The 17,517-nt window shown below is 30.3% G+C and overlaps 1 protein-coding gene across 1 annotated transcript in view; it reads right to left on the minus strand.

Annotated features, from left to right (window-relative positions):
* LOC119830705 (putative phospholipase B-like lamina ancestor) overlaps positions 1-16,223 on the minus strand; it is a 22,224-nt gene extending 6,001 nt beyond the window's left edge. Inside the window, exons 1-4 of the mRNA XM_038353810.1 lie at positions 16,053-16,223; positions 10,195-10,307; positions 376-731; positions 131-280 (exon numbers count right to left, since the gene is read on the minus strand). Of these exons, the coding sequence (XP_038209738.1) occupies positions 131-280; positions 376-494 (269 nt within the window). The 5' untranslated portion in view covers positions 495-731; positions 10,195-10,307; positions 16,053-16,223. The remainder of the gene's footprint in view (positions 1-130; positions 281-375; positions 732-10,194; positions 10,308-16,052) is intronic.
* Between the last annotated feature and the right edge of the window lie 1,294 nt (positions 16,224-17,517).

Genomic DNA, 17,517 nt, shown 5'->3' on the forward strand with positions numbered 1-17,517 from the left:
TGACATTGTCGGGTAGTTATTGCACGAGAAATAGGTTATGCACAACAAAACCGGTTGACGCAGCGGCGCGTACGCGACCGATAATACGTATATTGTATTAACAAATCATTTTTTTAATTAAAATATTTACCCTGTAGTGTCTATGTCGCCTCTGAAATGACCTCTGGCGACTCCTCGTGGAATGTCACTGAGGTCGTTACTTTGCCCCCAGTATTCGATACTATATCCCGTCTTCTCTGAATAAAAAACTGTAGCTGCGTAGTTCCCGTCTTCTTGAATTCTAAAATAAATATTGTCATAAATGTTATAAATATTACTATTTAAGTAGGTAAGATTAAGCATTATTGGTATTTATAAAATTTTCATAATGAATACCTTTCGATTTGTCCAACAAATAGAGCCAGAATAGCGAGGATTCCTAGAAACCCCAAGATATAGGAACTAATTTTGGTTTGCAACCAGGAGGCGCCGACCACTTTAAGAATTTTGCTCATTATGATATAATAAACGATAGATTATAAAATGAAGAAGATATTTAGGAATTTAATAACAATGAAGTGACAGTGCGTGTAGACAATTTTCTCCAATGGGAGAGCGACCATCAAAGATGTTATAATGACGCGTTTTCACGGTTCCTTCTCTCCGCCGGTTGGTTGCGGAACCTGCATTTGATATGCTTGTGATTTGTTTTGTGCTTTCACACGTTTCTCTTAAACACTTTTTCTTATACCCTGCAACAAAAAAAAAATGCTATTTTAAGCTACTTCTATTCAAATACTGCTTACAATCGGTAAAAATATGAATAACAAGAGATTGAATGGAATGGATTTATATATGTGTTGCGTAGAGAACTAAATAAGAACACACAATAAAGTTCTAGATATAAAACAAATATTTATAACGAAACTACAAAACGTTAGTTAACGAAGTTAATAAACATTTTTATTGTATATAATGAAAATGGTATTATATAAAAATTGTTCTTCATATGATTTGGAAAGCATCACACAACTCAAGACATTAAAAAACCAGTCGTCATTAAAATGTATACCATACGCAGGATACTTTCCGGTTACATTAACTTCCGTGCTACTCATACTTGCAAATTAATAACCTTGTAAGTTGAAAAGTTACGCAGAATCATAACAGAACGAAAAAGAAGATTGAATAGTAAACGTGTTGCTTCTTGCCTTCACAATTCAATATGATAAATGATAATATTAGATGACGTGATGACGACTCAATTATCTTTCAGTCACATATGGAAAATAACACAGCACCGTATGGACTTATGTTTGTATTTAAAGATCGTAAAACTAAATAACAGTTTATGATTGGGCCTTATGTAAATAAGTTTTATATTTATTTTCACTTTAAATATATATAAACCGTCTCACCTTCAATTATACTATAATTTGAATTGCCGGTATCCAAATTATCATCAATCTATATTCATGACTGAAGTACGAGACGAGTACACTATGACATTGAAAGGCCAAAACAAACCCGTAGTAAAACTTTTATAAAGCCTTGAGAGACTATTTAAAGAATATGTATAAGATGCGATACACCTACAAATGTTTTGTTCGAATGATGTAGCAAACACTAACTAATTATTGTAAGCTGGGTACAGTAGTCGCTTGACAGTCTTATCATAGTATCAATAAAAGATACTCTAATGTTTAAGGTTTGCGCTCTTGTTTTATCTTTGCCTATATCTCTACAACTAGTATTAAATATATAAACACGTAAATAAATGCAGTACCTATCCTAATGCTTTCGTATCAGTCATTGTAGAAATGTAATTAGAATAACTTCCTAGAATTTATAATATAATAATTATAATAATTCTAGAATAAAATAAAATGTTATAATTTTAATTTAAGGCCCATCGCAGCAAATGAAAACAAACTTTCAAAATAAAAAACAATATTTCTTTTTAAAAAAATTAAAAAATAGATAATTAATGTAATAAGATTTCTCGCGTGTGGGATCTTACCTTAAAGATACATAAAAATATATTGACATTTTCAACAACGAGCTCACTATAACAGTTTGATGGACACGGCTAGTCTAGAGCGGACTTAGTATATACTATGAGCTATTGGCAAGGAGTAGAAAAGCCTATAGCTGGCAATAACTGAAATCATACACTTTACTGCTACACGTGGATCGGCTCGAACAATCGCCTAATGATAAACATACTTCTGCCAACCAGATACTTTCAATCCTCAGTTTATACACGAAGACAAGGGTTTACTTGCTGTAAGTAGCTGTGGGAGCTCGCCAAATCTTGAATTTATGATCCATTTAAATTTATTTGTTCAATAAACATGGGTTGGGAAGTATATTGATATTATTCTAAAGTTAATGCTTTGCTTTTATATAAAACATATTTTTTAATATTCTACACAAGTTTATTGAGACCGAATAAGAATTGAATTGTTTCTTTCTTTCAAAAAATATATTATAAGGAAAATGGCATTTCTATTAAGTAGGAAATTTAATGCTTTTATTAATAGATTTATATAATTAATTTGTCAGGACATCCGCAGTAGCTGTGTCTACTCTCTAGTCTCGTCAATGTAAATAAGAATCGACAAAGTTAATGTACGCAGAGCAAATAAGTATAGCAATAAAAAGGCCTTAAACTTCATACCACGAGATAAATGCATCTTCCGTATCTATAAATAATAATAACAAAGCACCGTGAAGGTCAATGTGATTCTACGAGAAAATCTATTACGATAACTCTCATAATGCGGCAGATGCTGTGTACTTTAAAGTAAAACAATCCAGGTAGGCAGGCATTTACCTAATGTCGCTTTTGCACACAACACATTATTCTAAAAATGGTAGCTTTTGGTGATATGCCAAAAAGTACATTACAGGGTTAAATTTTATATTCGGGTTCCCAAGAATAGAATGAATAAGTGGTATAATAATATAATGTTCTTTTTGCTAGTTAGATACTTATTTTTGGATATCTGTTTTATTTTACTTGGTACATTGTTGACCGATTTAAGAGGATTTGTGGAACCTACTTTGAGTTCATGATTCAGATACAGTAATAAATTATTATAAATTCACAAAGTACTGACTTAAGATAAATGGACTACTTTTCCTTTTATAAGTTTTCAAAGGTTTCGTAAACAAAAAGAGCAAGAGATTAGGTTATATGCGATTTTGTTATTTCAATGGCTTAAATTCTTTATTTCAAAATATAAAATATGATTCAGCTTTATTTAATATTCAGGTTGTAAAAATAAAACTGAAACATTGTAATTTTCATAGAAAAGTTTATACCTAATTTCGAAATAGGACAATATTTGGTTCAATGCATGTCATAACAATTAACATTTACGTTATGTTAAGATACCGTACTCTCATCGGCAAATCTTTCTTTTGTGTTACCTTTATGATCGGTAACAATATAGATTATAGTAAACAGAGTTAATGTTTATAAGCTTACATTTATAGCAGATATGATTTTGTTGAACGTGTTCTATCGTATGTTTTATTGTTCATACATCACGTATAGTACTTACCTATTATATTGTGTATAAGTATAATACCAAAATAAAAAACTGATATACAGGTACGCTTTACGCTAAAAGTTAACTAAATACTTATTGTTGAAAAACTCACAAAAACAAACACATTTAAAAGCTTTTTTTAAGTTATTTCAAAGATTACAGAAATACTATATGCCTACCTACTTCACATTGCTAAATAAACAATCTTTCAACCTAACATATTGGTAAGCAAGTGACGAGTGCAAGTGTACTAGTGATCTGTAGCACCGATAATATAATACTAAATTGCTATAGGTAAGCATTTGTTTGTTTTTAAAGGACAAAACATAGATATTTGTCATATTTCTTATTTTTGTTTAAATAAATGTGTTGATTTATAACAAACATTAGTACCTGACTATAAAGCGATTTTATAATATATTTCAAATGATTGGACATGGAACATGGTCTATATTCTTAAAATCGATGTTTGGCAAGTCAGCCCCAAAAGCACATGACTATTAAGTTATTGGAATAACAACTCATCGAAAAGTTACATTTTTCCTTAACTTATTATAATAGATGTGTATGTGATTAAAAAAAATAGCTAAAATCCTAAATAATAAAAACTTAAATGATGCCAAATTGTATATAAAATGGAGAAGCGTTTCAAATTAATGAATCATCATCATAAGTAGATAAAGATAATGACCGTAGCAAGTAATCTGAGCGGCTTATGATGACACGAGCAAAGTGTAAGCGCCATGGTAACTGGGCCACACAACTCATATTACTCAGTATACACACTTCCTAGTCTTACATTATGTCATTGAAACTCAAGTGCATATGTCATTTTATAGTAAGCAAAAATCATCAATAAAATATATAAATAAAATTTAAGAATGAGTCCTTTTCGTTAAAAGGTTGTTTTGGTGCAGGCAAGTAATGTCCGATTAAAAAACTTCAGCAAATTAAACCATTCGTTGCACTCGATATATGGAGTTAATCACGTATCAATACGTATCAATTAAATAGGAGGATTTTGGATAGATTTATTGATACACCTATAAGATAAAGCGTGTTTACAACACCCACAACATTAGATATAAACGTTTGCACATTATAAAAGAGCAATCTTCTTTATATACCTGCCTACGTCCATCCGGGCGACCGCGACGCTAGCGCGAGTGTTGGCCTATAGTTTATTTGAAGTACAATTGTACTTCAAATGGCATAAACGATATTCAATGTTTAGAGAATTATAAGCTTAAAGAAAAACAATATCCTAAATCATTTAAACATTTCATTCCGAAAAAGAACGATAATAAAGATGATGCTAATTGGACTGCTTGGATAGTTTTAAATTAAAGGCAATTTATTTATTAAAATATCTTACAGAACAAAGACTTAAACTTTTCACAATCATATAATATGTATCTACATAAAAAGACTGTTTTTACAGGTGTCTTATGAATATCGTGAATACTCTACAAAGTGTAAAACACAAATAAAATCATAAGTTTCTTCCTTACCTGAGATATAGCCTTTATGACGTAAATATGTTGGGTTTTCAGTTACTCGTCATGGCTTATTACTATCTCGAACAACACTAACTATGCAGTTTGTAATTTTTTTCAAATTTTGTTGGTGATGTTACGCGAGCTACAATTTAATAAGTTCAACTGTTTCTTCGAAGCTGTGCGTCTTGTATGTGGAGATTTATTACAAACACGAAGAGTATTCGAGCGTCAGTTCTCTAAAAACGTGAATTGTAACAACTAGTCGATTTGTCTTATTAATATCGAATACGAAATTTCAAAAGGACGTCCGCCGAATACGTAAACATATCTCAAGTAAATCAATACTGAATCGAGCCAGACCATTTGCTGTTAGGAATTTTATGATGATGTTCTCATGTAAAATATATTTTTGACGAGCATATGCCTGTATTTATTTAATGTGGAAATATTATTGACGAATTTGCACGCAAACGTAAATAACATAATATTTATAAAACAAACCATCTATCTGCGTCTTAAAAAATCGCCGCAGACTTAAAACACATCTCACAAAGTTCTGGTTTTAGAAATGCCTAATTTATTAACTTATAAATAGATGGGTTAAATACAAAATTACTAAACTAATGTTGAAACAAATTGCTATATAAATCTTATAACTCTCAGAAAAATACGTTACATCGCAACTCAGCATAGCAAATATTACGAAATCTGTAAATTACATAAATATATTCGAAGTGTAATTAAAGTGTATCAAAGTATTGAGATAAACACGTCATGAAGACTTTATGTGCAAATAACTAAAAATTCATTTGACGATTCATATATTATGCTGACTGTTTGAACAAGGATATTGTACCTTCCTTTTACTTACGTCAATAGAATAAATATGAATCTATAAATCAACCGAACTCTATGAATGTTGTCTGCGTGAGTAAGGACTATTTCTAGCAGATAAGTTTAGTGGTGTATTGGCACTTAAGCTCTGACGTTCGTCTAGTTCATCATAATATAAAATACAGTATATTAATAGTATTTATACTTACTTCAAATAACTATAATGATTACTTTGTATTTAGTACTAATAATTAATTACCAAGCCAAACCAAAACACGACATAAAATATGTCTTTCAAAAATTCATAAACATAATATTATTTTGATTGGATGAATATCAGAATACTTCCCAATTTTTATTGCAATTTAGAATGCCTTGTAAACAACTTAACTCCCTCTGTTATTCTACTTTAAGTAATATTAGGAGTTTATTAAGTTAAGCATTTTAAAATTTACATTTACAACAAAATATGGACATGTACGAAAAATGCTGCTTTATTCTCTATACGTACTAATTGCGGTTCTTCATTCCATTACACGATCAAACATAGATATTTATTGCTCTAAATGTGTATTTCGTATCTATTTAAGTCTTTACACAACTAATGACATATTTAGTTTTGATTAAGACCCCTTAAGAAGGCCCAAACACCGAGATTGGTTATGAGATTTTATGTCTTATATCGATATTTAAAATCCTATAGCAGAATTTACAGTGATATCCTGGAAAACCTAAATTTTGCATTCAAAGCAAATACAAATGCAAAGAAATTAGCACAAAATTATCCTAAAAGCATCTAAATAATTATTTTTTATCTGTGATTATTTAATGTTTTGTTTTATCATACGATAACAGCCAGCAATCACAGCGTATACTCAAAAAAAAATGCAATCATTATTTAAATACGATATTTTACCTACTGAAGAAATTAGCAGCTCACTAGAAAAAATACCCATAAATATATTTTTTTACGGATAAACATTTGTTAGTTTATTAGAACACAACTATAGGGCTTGGTGGTGGGCGGTAAAAATTGTCTATAGGTATTATGGTGATTGTTAAAGAATACGTATGTTTTTGTTTTGCATACAATAAATTTAGCAATAGCTTTTCATAAGGTAATAAAAAAATGTTAAAGCAACATACAGTTCAATATTTATAAATCCAGGAAAATCTGCTAAAAGAGAGAATTTTAAAAAATAATCTCAACATCAGAACACAGGGAAGGCCACGCCAAAGAACTACAATATTTGACCTTTAATATTTTGTATCAATATTCTCTATTTGTAGAAAAACTTTCTATTATGATATTTCCAATATGACATACCGATAATTAATTACGATTACATATCATTATATGACATCAAAATAGTACATTTACTTTCAACTATGCTTCTTCCAGCTTTTTCTAAAAATTAAGGATCAAAAATAAATAGTATATTACATTAGATGATTTTATGTTACTATATCAAGTACATATTCTTTGCCTCTTTAAGGATATTATATATTTCATCAGCAAGCATCAACTTTATCTTCTAGTTCATTGACGTTGTGTATTTGAATATAAAATTCTTAACAGGACATTGTTTCACATAATTAAAGGTTTTTGTCCCTCTTTTATAGATAGCAATAGAAGGAGACATGAGCATTATTTATTTTTAGTTGTCTAAAGTATGACTAGGTGAAAGGCTTAGCACTAATAGCATCTGAGTGAAAGTTGTTATATCGCTTCATATACATATAGGTACTATAAGCTATGAAATACTTAGACTTCCAGATACCCCTTCTTCCGAATGGAAGTATTTGTATGGAATTTCATCCAAATCAATTCAGTTTAGGAATCAAGACAGACAGATAGAAATATGGAGTTTATTTCGCATTTACCTCTCCATTATTCTGTACATGATAAGTTTTGAAAAAGATACGTTAATTCTGTCGAAGAATGCCCGTAGCATTATATTTCATTCATATATTTCATCATTATTACGATTCCCCAAAAATAATAAAAAAGGAGTTCTAAATTATTAGTAGTATTTTACGTAGTAATTTAATATTTAATTTTTAATAACACATTTAATGGTAAATACTACAAAACTGTTAAAGTTTACAGAGTATAAATAAATGGATAATGTCTGTTGTACTGATACATGCTGCAAAATGTCAAATATTCGTAATTTATTTCGTGGGTGTGACCACAAATATTTGAACAAAAAAGACGTTTGAATGTCGTCTTTCAGCGGGTCTGCACACTGCAGCCAGTTGTCTGAGCAGGTAGGCACATACCGACATTCCTTGCATTCTTGTTTTGTGATACTATTAGGAGACAATACTAAGGACAACTTCTAAAAGGTACGGAACATTTAAAATTAATTTAAAAGTACCTGATGAATGACAGACGGAAAAAAATCCCTTTTGAATCTCCTGTAAATTTGTATCAAGCATCGCTGACAATACAATAATTTAATCAGTTTATGATATTATCCTAATCAAAATCTTTACATGCACTTTATATAAGAGCAAGTGGGACAATTTAGCTTACTCTATCAAGCGTGTTCTTTAGTTTTTTTACGATAATTATTTAAAACTATTTACATTTTAATATGTATAACTTTACATACTAAGAGATATTGGATGTGTGTATACGATTATAACAATTAATTTAAATATACATGCTTCAGTATGACGATAACAATTAGCTATGTTTAATACCCTTACTCTGTCCAATTTTAACCACGGTCAACAAATTGATCCTGATATAAAAATGGTAAACATGCGTTCGCATGGTGCATTGAACGCATAGGGAATGTCCATAGTTCATTGCCCTTACTGTCCGTTCCCCTAGTTGTAAATATAATCTTCAGGTTATAAGTGTTGTTAATATAAATCAACAAACAAGTACGTAGCATACGCAAATCAGTAAACAATTGACTACAAAGCAATCATAAACAACAAGGCCACTTCAATTTCCTTCGGAAAACATACTTCTTCAATAAGCGAGTTGTCTGCTTGTGAAAATGTTACCATAATACGTAAAGAATGTTTATTAATTAGGATATCTTTTATCCATAATTTTTATCGAAATTGTGGGTATAAAAACCCACAATTACTAATTACCAAGACGATTTAACACAAAAATTATATATTAGTCGGACGTTAGTGTGGACAAAAACTTGATTTATATATATTAGCGAATAAAAAATAACAACATTTTCTTCACAACAATTAATTTGTATCTATTTCATTTTCTCTTACCTTACTTACTTTTATTTATTATATATATATTTTTTTCTTCATCTTTTTCCTTTATGTATATTCGTATGTATATAATTATGTGTGTGTGTATTTGCATTTTTAACTTTCGTTTGCACCTTTTATAATGCTATTGCTATGCTCCTTCTACATTCCAAATCTTTCTCTTTCTTTTTTTCCCTTTTTTCTTCAAACTTTTCCTAAACCCACAGGTTGCCTGGAAGACATCGCTTCTTAGCGATAAGGCCGCCTATTTGTACCGCGTTTTATTTATTTTGAATATTTATTGTTTTTATTTTGTTTTTGTGTGTGCAATAAAGTGTTTTATTATTATTATTATTATTATTAAAAAGGATGAAAGTTCATTATATTTTTGCAACAATACGTGACATTTGCATGGTGTGTGCCGATGCAGTGAATGGAACAAAGTTCGACGAACTCTCGACAAGTCCAGACTTAATTAGTACAATTATTGTAAACAATTCCGTATCTTGATGCGTGTTCAATGCGAGTAGAGGCCATTAATTGATGGCGTAAAGGTCTTTGATGTTATTGGAACATCGATTAAAGTGATAAAAAATAATTTACAAATATTTTGTTCCTACTTATTTATCACCACCGCCCCTGAACATTAGCAGTGGTTAATTCTCTGCGAATGCGGTGTCCGCTTTTAAGGGGTGACGAATAAGGAAAGGATTTACTACTGGAAAGAGGGAATGGACTATATATTATAGTACTGTTTAAGATATCCAAGAATATGTAAATTCCAATACAGGCATATAAATAGGAATTGTGTAACTCGTAATGATTATATTGTAAAAATAATTGAATTAAGTTAATCATATTGTAAGCTGTGAAGTTCTCAAAAATAAAAAAAACTATTAATTTTATTTAAAAATGTAGGTCCAAAAGACAGTATAGATAGATAAGTAGTCACCATATTTTTCAGTGTATTGATTCATTGGCTTAAAGTACGTATTGCCAATCTGTTATACGTATACTTTACTACTTCACTTCACACTTATCTATCAAAACAGAATATATAATTATAAAATCTCGTATAAAAAAAGACTTACAGCGTCGGTGGTGTGACCACAAACACAAGGAGTCGGCGTTCTCAACCCATCGGGATAGGACTGATGTTTTTCTGGTGGCGATGGTCGAATCACTTATTCAGACCGCGACCGATCTGTAACAAGGAAAAACACAAGTAAATATATTGTCAGAACATACAGGTACATAAGTATTAGACAAAAAGCTCTCTGTATCAAGTTCAAATTTTTATTTAATCATTCTTTTGCATACCGCCGTGCCGACGTAACAAGTGTAATAGTTACCATTTAGGTGGATGTTTACTTTATATTTCGACCTAGATTTAGATACGCAAAGTAGCATTATACATTTTTAACGTACGCATGTAAAATTTTTATTACAGTTTTAATTACAAATTAAATCAGGCCAGATTCCAAAGCATGTGCGAAATTATGTAATATTTATTTTATATGAAATGTTTTTAAAATTAAAGGTTATTAATTATTAGGGAGGTATGCTAATCGCGGATGTATATTAAACAGCCCCCGTGACCCCTTCAATGAAGCGGCCCGACGGAACACCGTGGAATTTTAATCGGTAGGAATCCGACATAACCCACGGCTCCTTTCCCCAGAGGCCATGGTAGATAGATATACAGCCTCTGTAAGATTTCCCCATTAAAATGGCCAATCAAAAATAAGTAATAACCTTCTGGCCAACCAAAGATAAGTAATAACCTTCTGATAAACGCAATATATGAATTCCCTAATCACCATGGCAACAGTGCGACGTATCTGTTGTTAACAGCTAATTATGTACAACGATTATGGTGGATTAATTGTGGCTTCAAATGGCGGCGCGGGTGACCTGCCATTTGATGCTACAGGTTAGGTAGCGTATACATAAGTGAGAATATTTAGAGAATATTTTGTATTTAGCTACAATGTTTAACAACGCTCTCTATCTAAAATAATCTATAGGTATAAGCGGAATATGATGTGACAAATCAAAACACATTTGCGAACACTTTAACGGTTTTTTTTTCTACTTTTCTAATTTTTACAAAACGTATCTCCCAAAGCATTAAATACGTATCACTTTGTAGGTTTATAAAATTTACAATCTAAGTGAAACCGAATATATATATATATATATATATATATATATATATATATATATATATATATATATATATATATATATATATGCGTTCTCGTATATGAAGCATCAGAAAGTTCCCTAAGATGCTTTGAGCCTCGTAGTGATTGCTTGTTTAAAAACTAAGACCGTACAATGCACTTTGTTATTATACTTTCATTCATTAGCTTTATTCTTCGGAATCATTTGTTTCGCAAACAATTGCGGTATAAATAAAAATTGTAATTCGTTCACATAAGAAATTCGAGAATTGTAAGTCACAAAGATATTATACACGAAAGTTTTTTGTTTAGTTATTTTCTTTATCTAATTATTCGAATCTAATTGATTATTATGGACACAGAGTAATTTGAGACGAAAGCAAATCCTTTAATTAGACAAACAATATACACAATTCAATGGTAAGTTATTATTGGCATAAAATAATATGACAAAGTTATATGTAATTTATACGATTAGACTCCCTTGAATAAAACTTGTACACGTGTGTGGTTATGGTAATTTATTGCATTGTTTCGTTTTACACGTATATTTGAAAAAAATCATCATAATTGAATTAAGATTAAGTGTTAGAGGAAAGACAATTATAACATAATAAATGCGTTAAAAAAATTATACAAACTTTTTAGGAATTCCGAAAAATCAATGATTTATTAGTCATCTAGTTACGGCCTAAAAAGTTGGAAACACAATTTAAAGCTCGCAAGATGAATTTTTTAAGTTCTTTTAATTCAATTTAATTTTTGTTTACCTTTAAAAAATTATGGTTAAAAAGTGAAGTGTATAGGCTATATTCCATTGATATATTTAATACCCCAATGTTGGTCGACCTTAACGACGACTTAAAAAAACACTTTTTAGTAGACCGTCTCAAATTTGCGGAACCTTTTTAATCGTTACAGAATACCACTCGCACATGCACTAAGTAGGTATAAAGTCCATCGTTAATGCGATATTTTGAAATACTCTACAGTCAAAAATCGCAAGAAGAAAATAGGCAGAACTATGAATAATTGAACAACTTTGCTATATAAAAGTAGTTTGATGCACAGTATTCACTATAAAAACGAAAATTTCTAAATTTAACTAAACATATGTGCGTCTTAAAGATACTGTTATGCGTAATAAGACCTAATATTTAAAACGACTGATTTAAAAGTTAGCATTTATTAAATACGAAGTTGCTAAATAAACACTATCAATTCAATTTCAGTTTCGGCATAACACGTATCTATCTACCTACAAATTTACAGAAACGTGTCGCACGTGATTCTTAATAAATATCTGATCAGGTTTTCCATATCCAACACTTTTTTTGCTCTGAAATACATAAGAATTATTTATTTTATTGGTTTGTTCTTAAATCATCATATTTCATTTTTATTATTCGCTTGATATGAATAGAAACTGTATGAATGTATAAGTGCACTTCAGTAAGTAAATGCGTATTTCTATATTTTTTAGATTTTGTCCACGTTATCCACGTACAGACATCATATTTCGTATTACGTACAGAAATCCTGCACTATAATGAATTATATAACTACTTATATTAATGTAACGTAATAGGTAGGCTTGAAAGAAGCTCAATTAAAGATGGCTTCGAGCCATTTTTTAGTTATAGGTAGATGCTAACAAATATCATAATCAAATATTTCCTAGGAATCCTCGTCATAAGCCCACGAGCTACATTTGGCCATTCAACTTGCTAAATAGCATCTAAATACGTATATTAGTATTATTATTGGTTAAATGCGGGAATTTTGTTGTGACTATTGCGTCATAAATAATATTATTCTATCTGTGTTATTTATTGTTGGGCCTCAAGCTCATTGCTAATTGTGATGTTTCTTTTATAATGGACAATTATTTAATTAGTCGTTATATTTGTAATACCTGGAAATATAAAAGGATAATGAAATACTAATTGTATTGAGCTTTTTTGCAATAATGATACCAAAACGGGGCGTAGGCCAAATATAGCATTATTTATTAAGTAAAACTAATACAAGTACCTACTTTGGGTTACATACCTACACATGTTCATTCTAACGACAAATTTAATGTGTATGATCATATTTTTAATTTTTATTCCTCTTCAACACCTTATTAAATGATAGTGATTCAACTAATTACTGGTTGTTAAAATCTACCACTTATTTAAATTAAACTAGGTCAGCTTGAAACCGCGACACCGTTATTCGTCATTAATTTATATCTTCAAATGCTGATTTATATGTTTTAATTAGGTTAGCGAAAGGCACACGAATTCACTTTAATTTAATAAATAGAGAGACAAAAACTTTTACTATCATAAAACATTTTCTATCTTATCTTAAGTTTTCTATGAAATCATGGCAAATAATTTGAAAAAACGATTGTAAAGAGTATTATTTTTCTCGAATTGTTCCTTTTTTAAAGAAATATTACTTGTAATATATCTTTTACCCATCAGAGCCGGTAATTCTTAGACTTCGCTAGAAAATCTTAGGATATATCCTAAATTCAGTTCTACATATTAACATATATTCTGATACATTTTGCACAATAAATTCAATACCTCCGCAAACCCTTAGTATCCTTATAAGGAAGGGATTGAGAAGAGCAGAAGGAAATAACATTATGCTAAGTGTTATAAATAAAATCACGCAATGATAGGACATTGCGAGAAATATAAAATATGCAACAAGTTTTAATAAAAACTCTATAAATTTGATGATGAATTGAATGCCAAATATTCTATGAGCCATCTACACTTCTGTCTATAAAATAGATACAGAAGAGTATACTGACTGCTGACCTATCATTACTAGGTACCTCCATTGAATTATTTACGTAACTTTTGTTCCTAGAATATCAATGTGTTTCTCAATAAATCACTACGTTACAGACATCGACTTTCACTCTACCTATCGATTAAAACCTATCATAAAGTCATATTTTGTTTAAGTCTAATAATGCAGTGATATCTAATTGTTTCCTTTCTATTCCACATTAAACTTATATGCTTTAATATACAATATGTATAAGGCCTCCTTAATAAAATAAATGGGTTGTAACTTTATTATCTTTATTTGTATAAAATTTAAACATGTGTATATAATAAAATTGAGGTAGTGATACCTCACTTATCATAGTATAATTTCTTTAAAACGTGTCCCCATATTGACTGAGTCATAGCAAGGACAAGGAAACTCATTCACGTGTTAATTTTATTCATTGCCTTTTGAACTGGATAGATAAGCATATGCTGTATGTATATACATATACATATGTCTATGTAACAAACATAATATAATAAAACCTATATGGTAACCTGTTTCATTGCATAATCACATATTCATTAAGATAAAAAATCAAAATGCCCTAAAGTCTAGTAGCTATGTGTAAATTTGTAGATTTTAAGTATTAATTTCTATCACTTTTAACTAGATTGCCAAAATGTTAAGTTACAAGTTGCGCTTTTAAATACGTTTTTTTATTTGTTTATTATTATATACAACAAGATGATGATTTCAATAACACCTTTCAATTTAAAATCAAACAGAAATATGATATAGAGAGATATCTAAAAAATCAGAAAAAATTTAGCGCTTTTGTATAAAATAGTTAAGGAACTTTACAAAATTTAAGAGACCTCATATTAAGTAAATCACACCGATAATCGTTAAATTATTAAATTATACAAACTATTTAATATCAACTTAAGTCGAAATACTACGAATATAAGTAAAGATAATAAAGGTACAATAATAAAGTCAACTAAATTGTCTCACTTCCTCTTATAAAGACTAGAATGTATAATGTATAAAGTATATATATGGAAAATATTTAAGCCTGACGATCCTCATCAGGATAATAAGATCATTAATTTATTGTACCTATTGCCACCAATGCTTGATTAATGTAAGTACAAAGTTTAATTAAATCTCCGTTTAAAGTAATTCAAAATCGAGTCTACAGAAGACAATTACATATAAACATACAGGCGAAGCTCATTAAAGTACGTTAATGGAAAGATTTTATTATGTCTATCTAATTGTATTCTCTTCGCGTTCCTGTACATATCTTATCTTCCCTGAGTAGTCACTCTATTGATATTCTATGACAACACCTCTGATTAATAAGGCGTCGAAATAAAATTCCATGATAAACTAGTAATACGAACAATGTTTGCATAAAACGAGAAGTTAACTCAAGGTTGATAGCAGCTCTTTGTTAGGCAGAATGTCGAGGTCTCATTAATTATCGTAAAATGCTGTTCATAAAATTCAGAACCAGTGAAATAATATATATTTATACATTTTTCGGCTGCTACGCGAGACAGTAAACGTACCAGACCACGTGGTTATTAAATGTGGGGACACTCGGATCACAAACCCGAATGGGGTCAAGTGCCTCACGTCTAAGCGATACCCAATCTGGTTCCATTCAATACATACCGTGAAATTATAAAAAAGACAGGATTGGTTCCATGGTAGCAGATTAAACAATTAAACTCTACATATAAATCTATGTGACTGTATACAATCCTGTCCCTCCCAATTCGCACGCTACATATTACCAAAGAGAAAGTTGTGGTGCATAACAGATTTTAATAGTGCAAAAAACAGTAAACTATACAATTGTATGCTATTTGACGTGGCATTGGAAATTATTATCAACATTTGCAGTGAAAAGCCCTATTCTACGGAATTGTGCAATCTTGTTGCCAATAACAGAAAAGCAAATAAAACAAACTTACATTTTCATGAATTTCCTCTTAAGATGTAGATGATGGCTTTTGGTGTTAGCAACACGAATGGGCTACATTTGAATGGGAACACTTTAGGGCTTTCGTGCGAACTACAATGAGCCCTGTAGAGACACGACCGCTCGGAATTACATCGAATTGACGAGTATGAGTAGAGTGTGACGCACAGTCGCGCACGCATTGTAATTTTCGTCACAAGCGCGCCGCTTGTAAAGTATATTCATCTATATATTATTATTCAGGCTTATTTTTAATAGGGCCGCATTAAATAAAAATCTAATGTTTCAAATGTATACAACTCGTTTACACATAAAAAATTTGAAAAAATTGTAGAATTTATTTTCACACAAAAAATTGTATATTTTTATAGTTGTGAACTTTAAGTTCTAAAATATAATATAAATAATAATATTTTATTATCGTAAGTAAAAATATATATTAGTAGTAGTAATAATTTTATTAATAATAAAATAGAGTGGGCATATCGCGTATTGTAACTTTTAGTGTTCAGCGCCATCTAACGTTACCAGCTTGTACTTCTTATAAGTGTTGTCATAAAATGAATACTCCTTTTGCTAGCAGCTACATAGCTATCAACAATTGCTATCAAGTTTTAACAGATGTCACTTTAATTTATTTATCACTTTACACAATCATCATATGTGTGAAATATTAGAATTCATTATTTTGCTTACACACACATTATGTTATAAGATTTACCTTCAAATGTGTTTTTGTATATATCAAACGCCGCATCTATCGCTGTCTTTTTATTTTTAGTTTAATAGATATCAAATGCCTTACTTATGAAAAGCATATAACGAACAGAAAAAATCGATCAGAATCCCGTGTCATGGTCGATGTTTTTTTATTCTTTAAATATTTTACGGAGTCATTAGTGTGGTAATTATTCTGTAATGAATATTAATAAATTGTAGTTTTTAGTAAAGGTGAACTTATAAACGCTATTTATTCTACTGTTAATGATTTATTAGGATTTAAAATATAATTCGTTGTCCGGGGCAATGAGGCGGCGACCATCTGATATTGTTCTAGGTCGCGCTGGGTCTAGTGACGGGCTATGATCGTTGATGGATTCACGGATGCGTTGTTGTTGTTGCTCACCCACTCTTTTTTATTTCCTGCTATTTTAAGGGTTGCCTGGTAGAGATAGCTACCTAGCGATAAGGCCGCCTTTTGCAATACTTTTCATGTTATGTTCTGCTTGCTTGTTTGATCTTATTAGCAATAAAGAATTTCATTTCATTTCATTGCGTTCCATCGAATTCCTATCCTATATCCCGCAAACGTAGAGCTGCGATGTAACACAAAGAAGTTTCTTCAGGTCACTGTTACTCGGCGGTGCGGTGTAAGTCCGTCAGAACCCAGCTCCTTACTCGACCACAGAATATGTGCATTTATGCATTTACCATTTACCATTATAGAAAAGTGTGTA

The sequence above is a fragment of the Zerene cesonia genome, chromosome 12 (assembly GCF_012273895.1).
Source record: "Zerene cesonia ecotype Mississippi chromosome 12, Zerene_cesonia_1.1, whole genome shotgun sequence".
In the NCBI taxonomy this organism is placed as follows: domain Eukaryota; kingdom Metazoa; phylum Arthropoda; class Insecta; order Lepidoptera; family Pieridae; genus Zerene; species Zerene cesonia.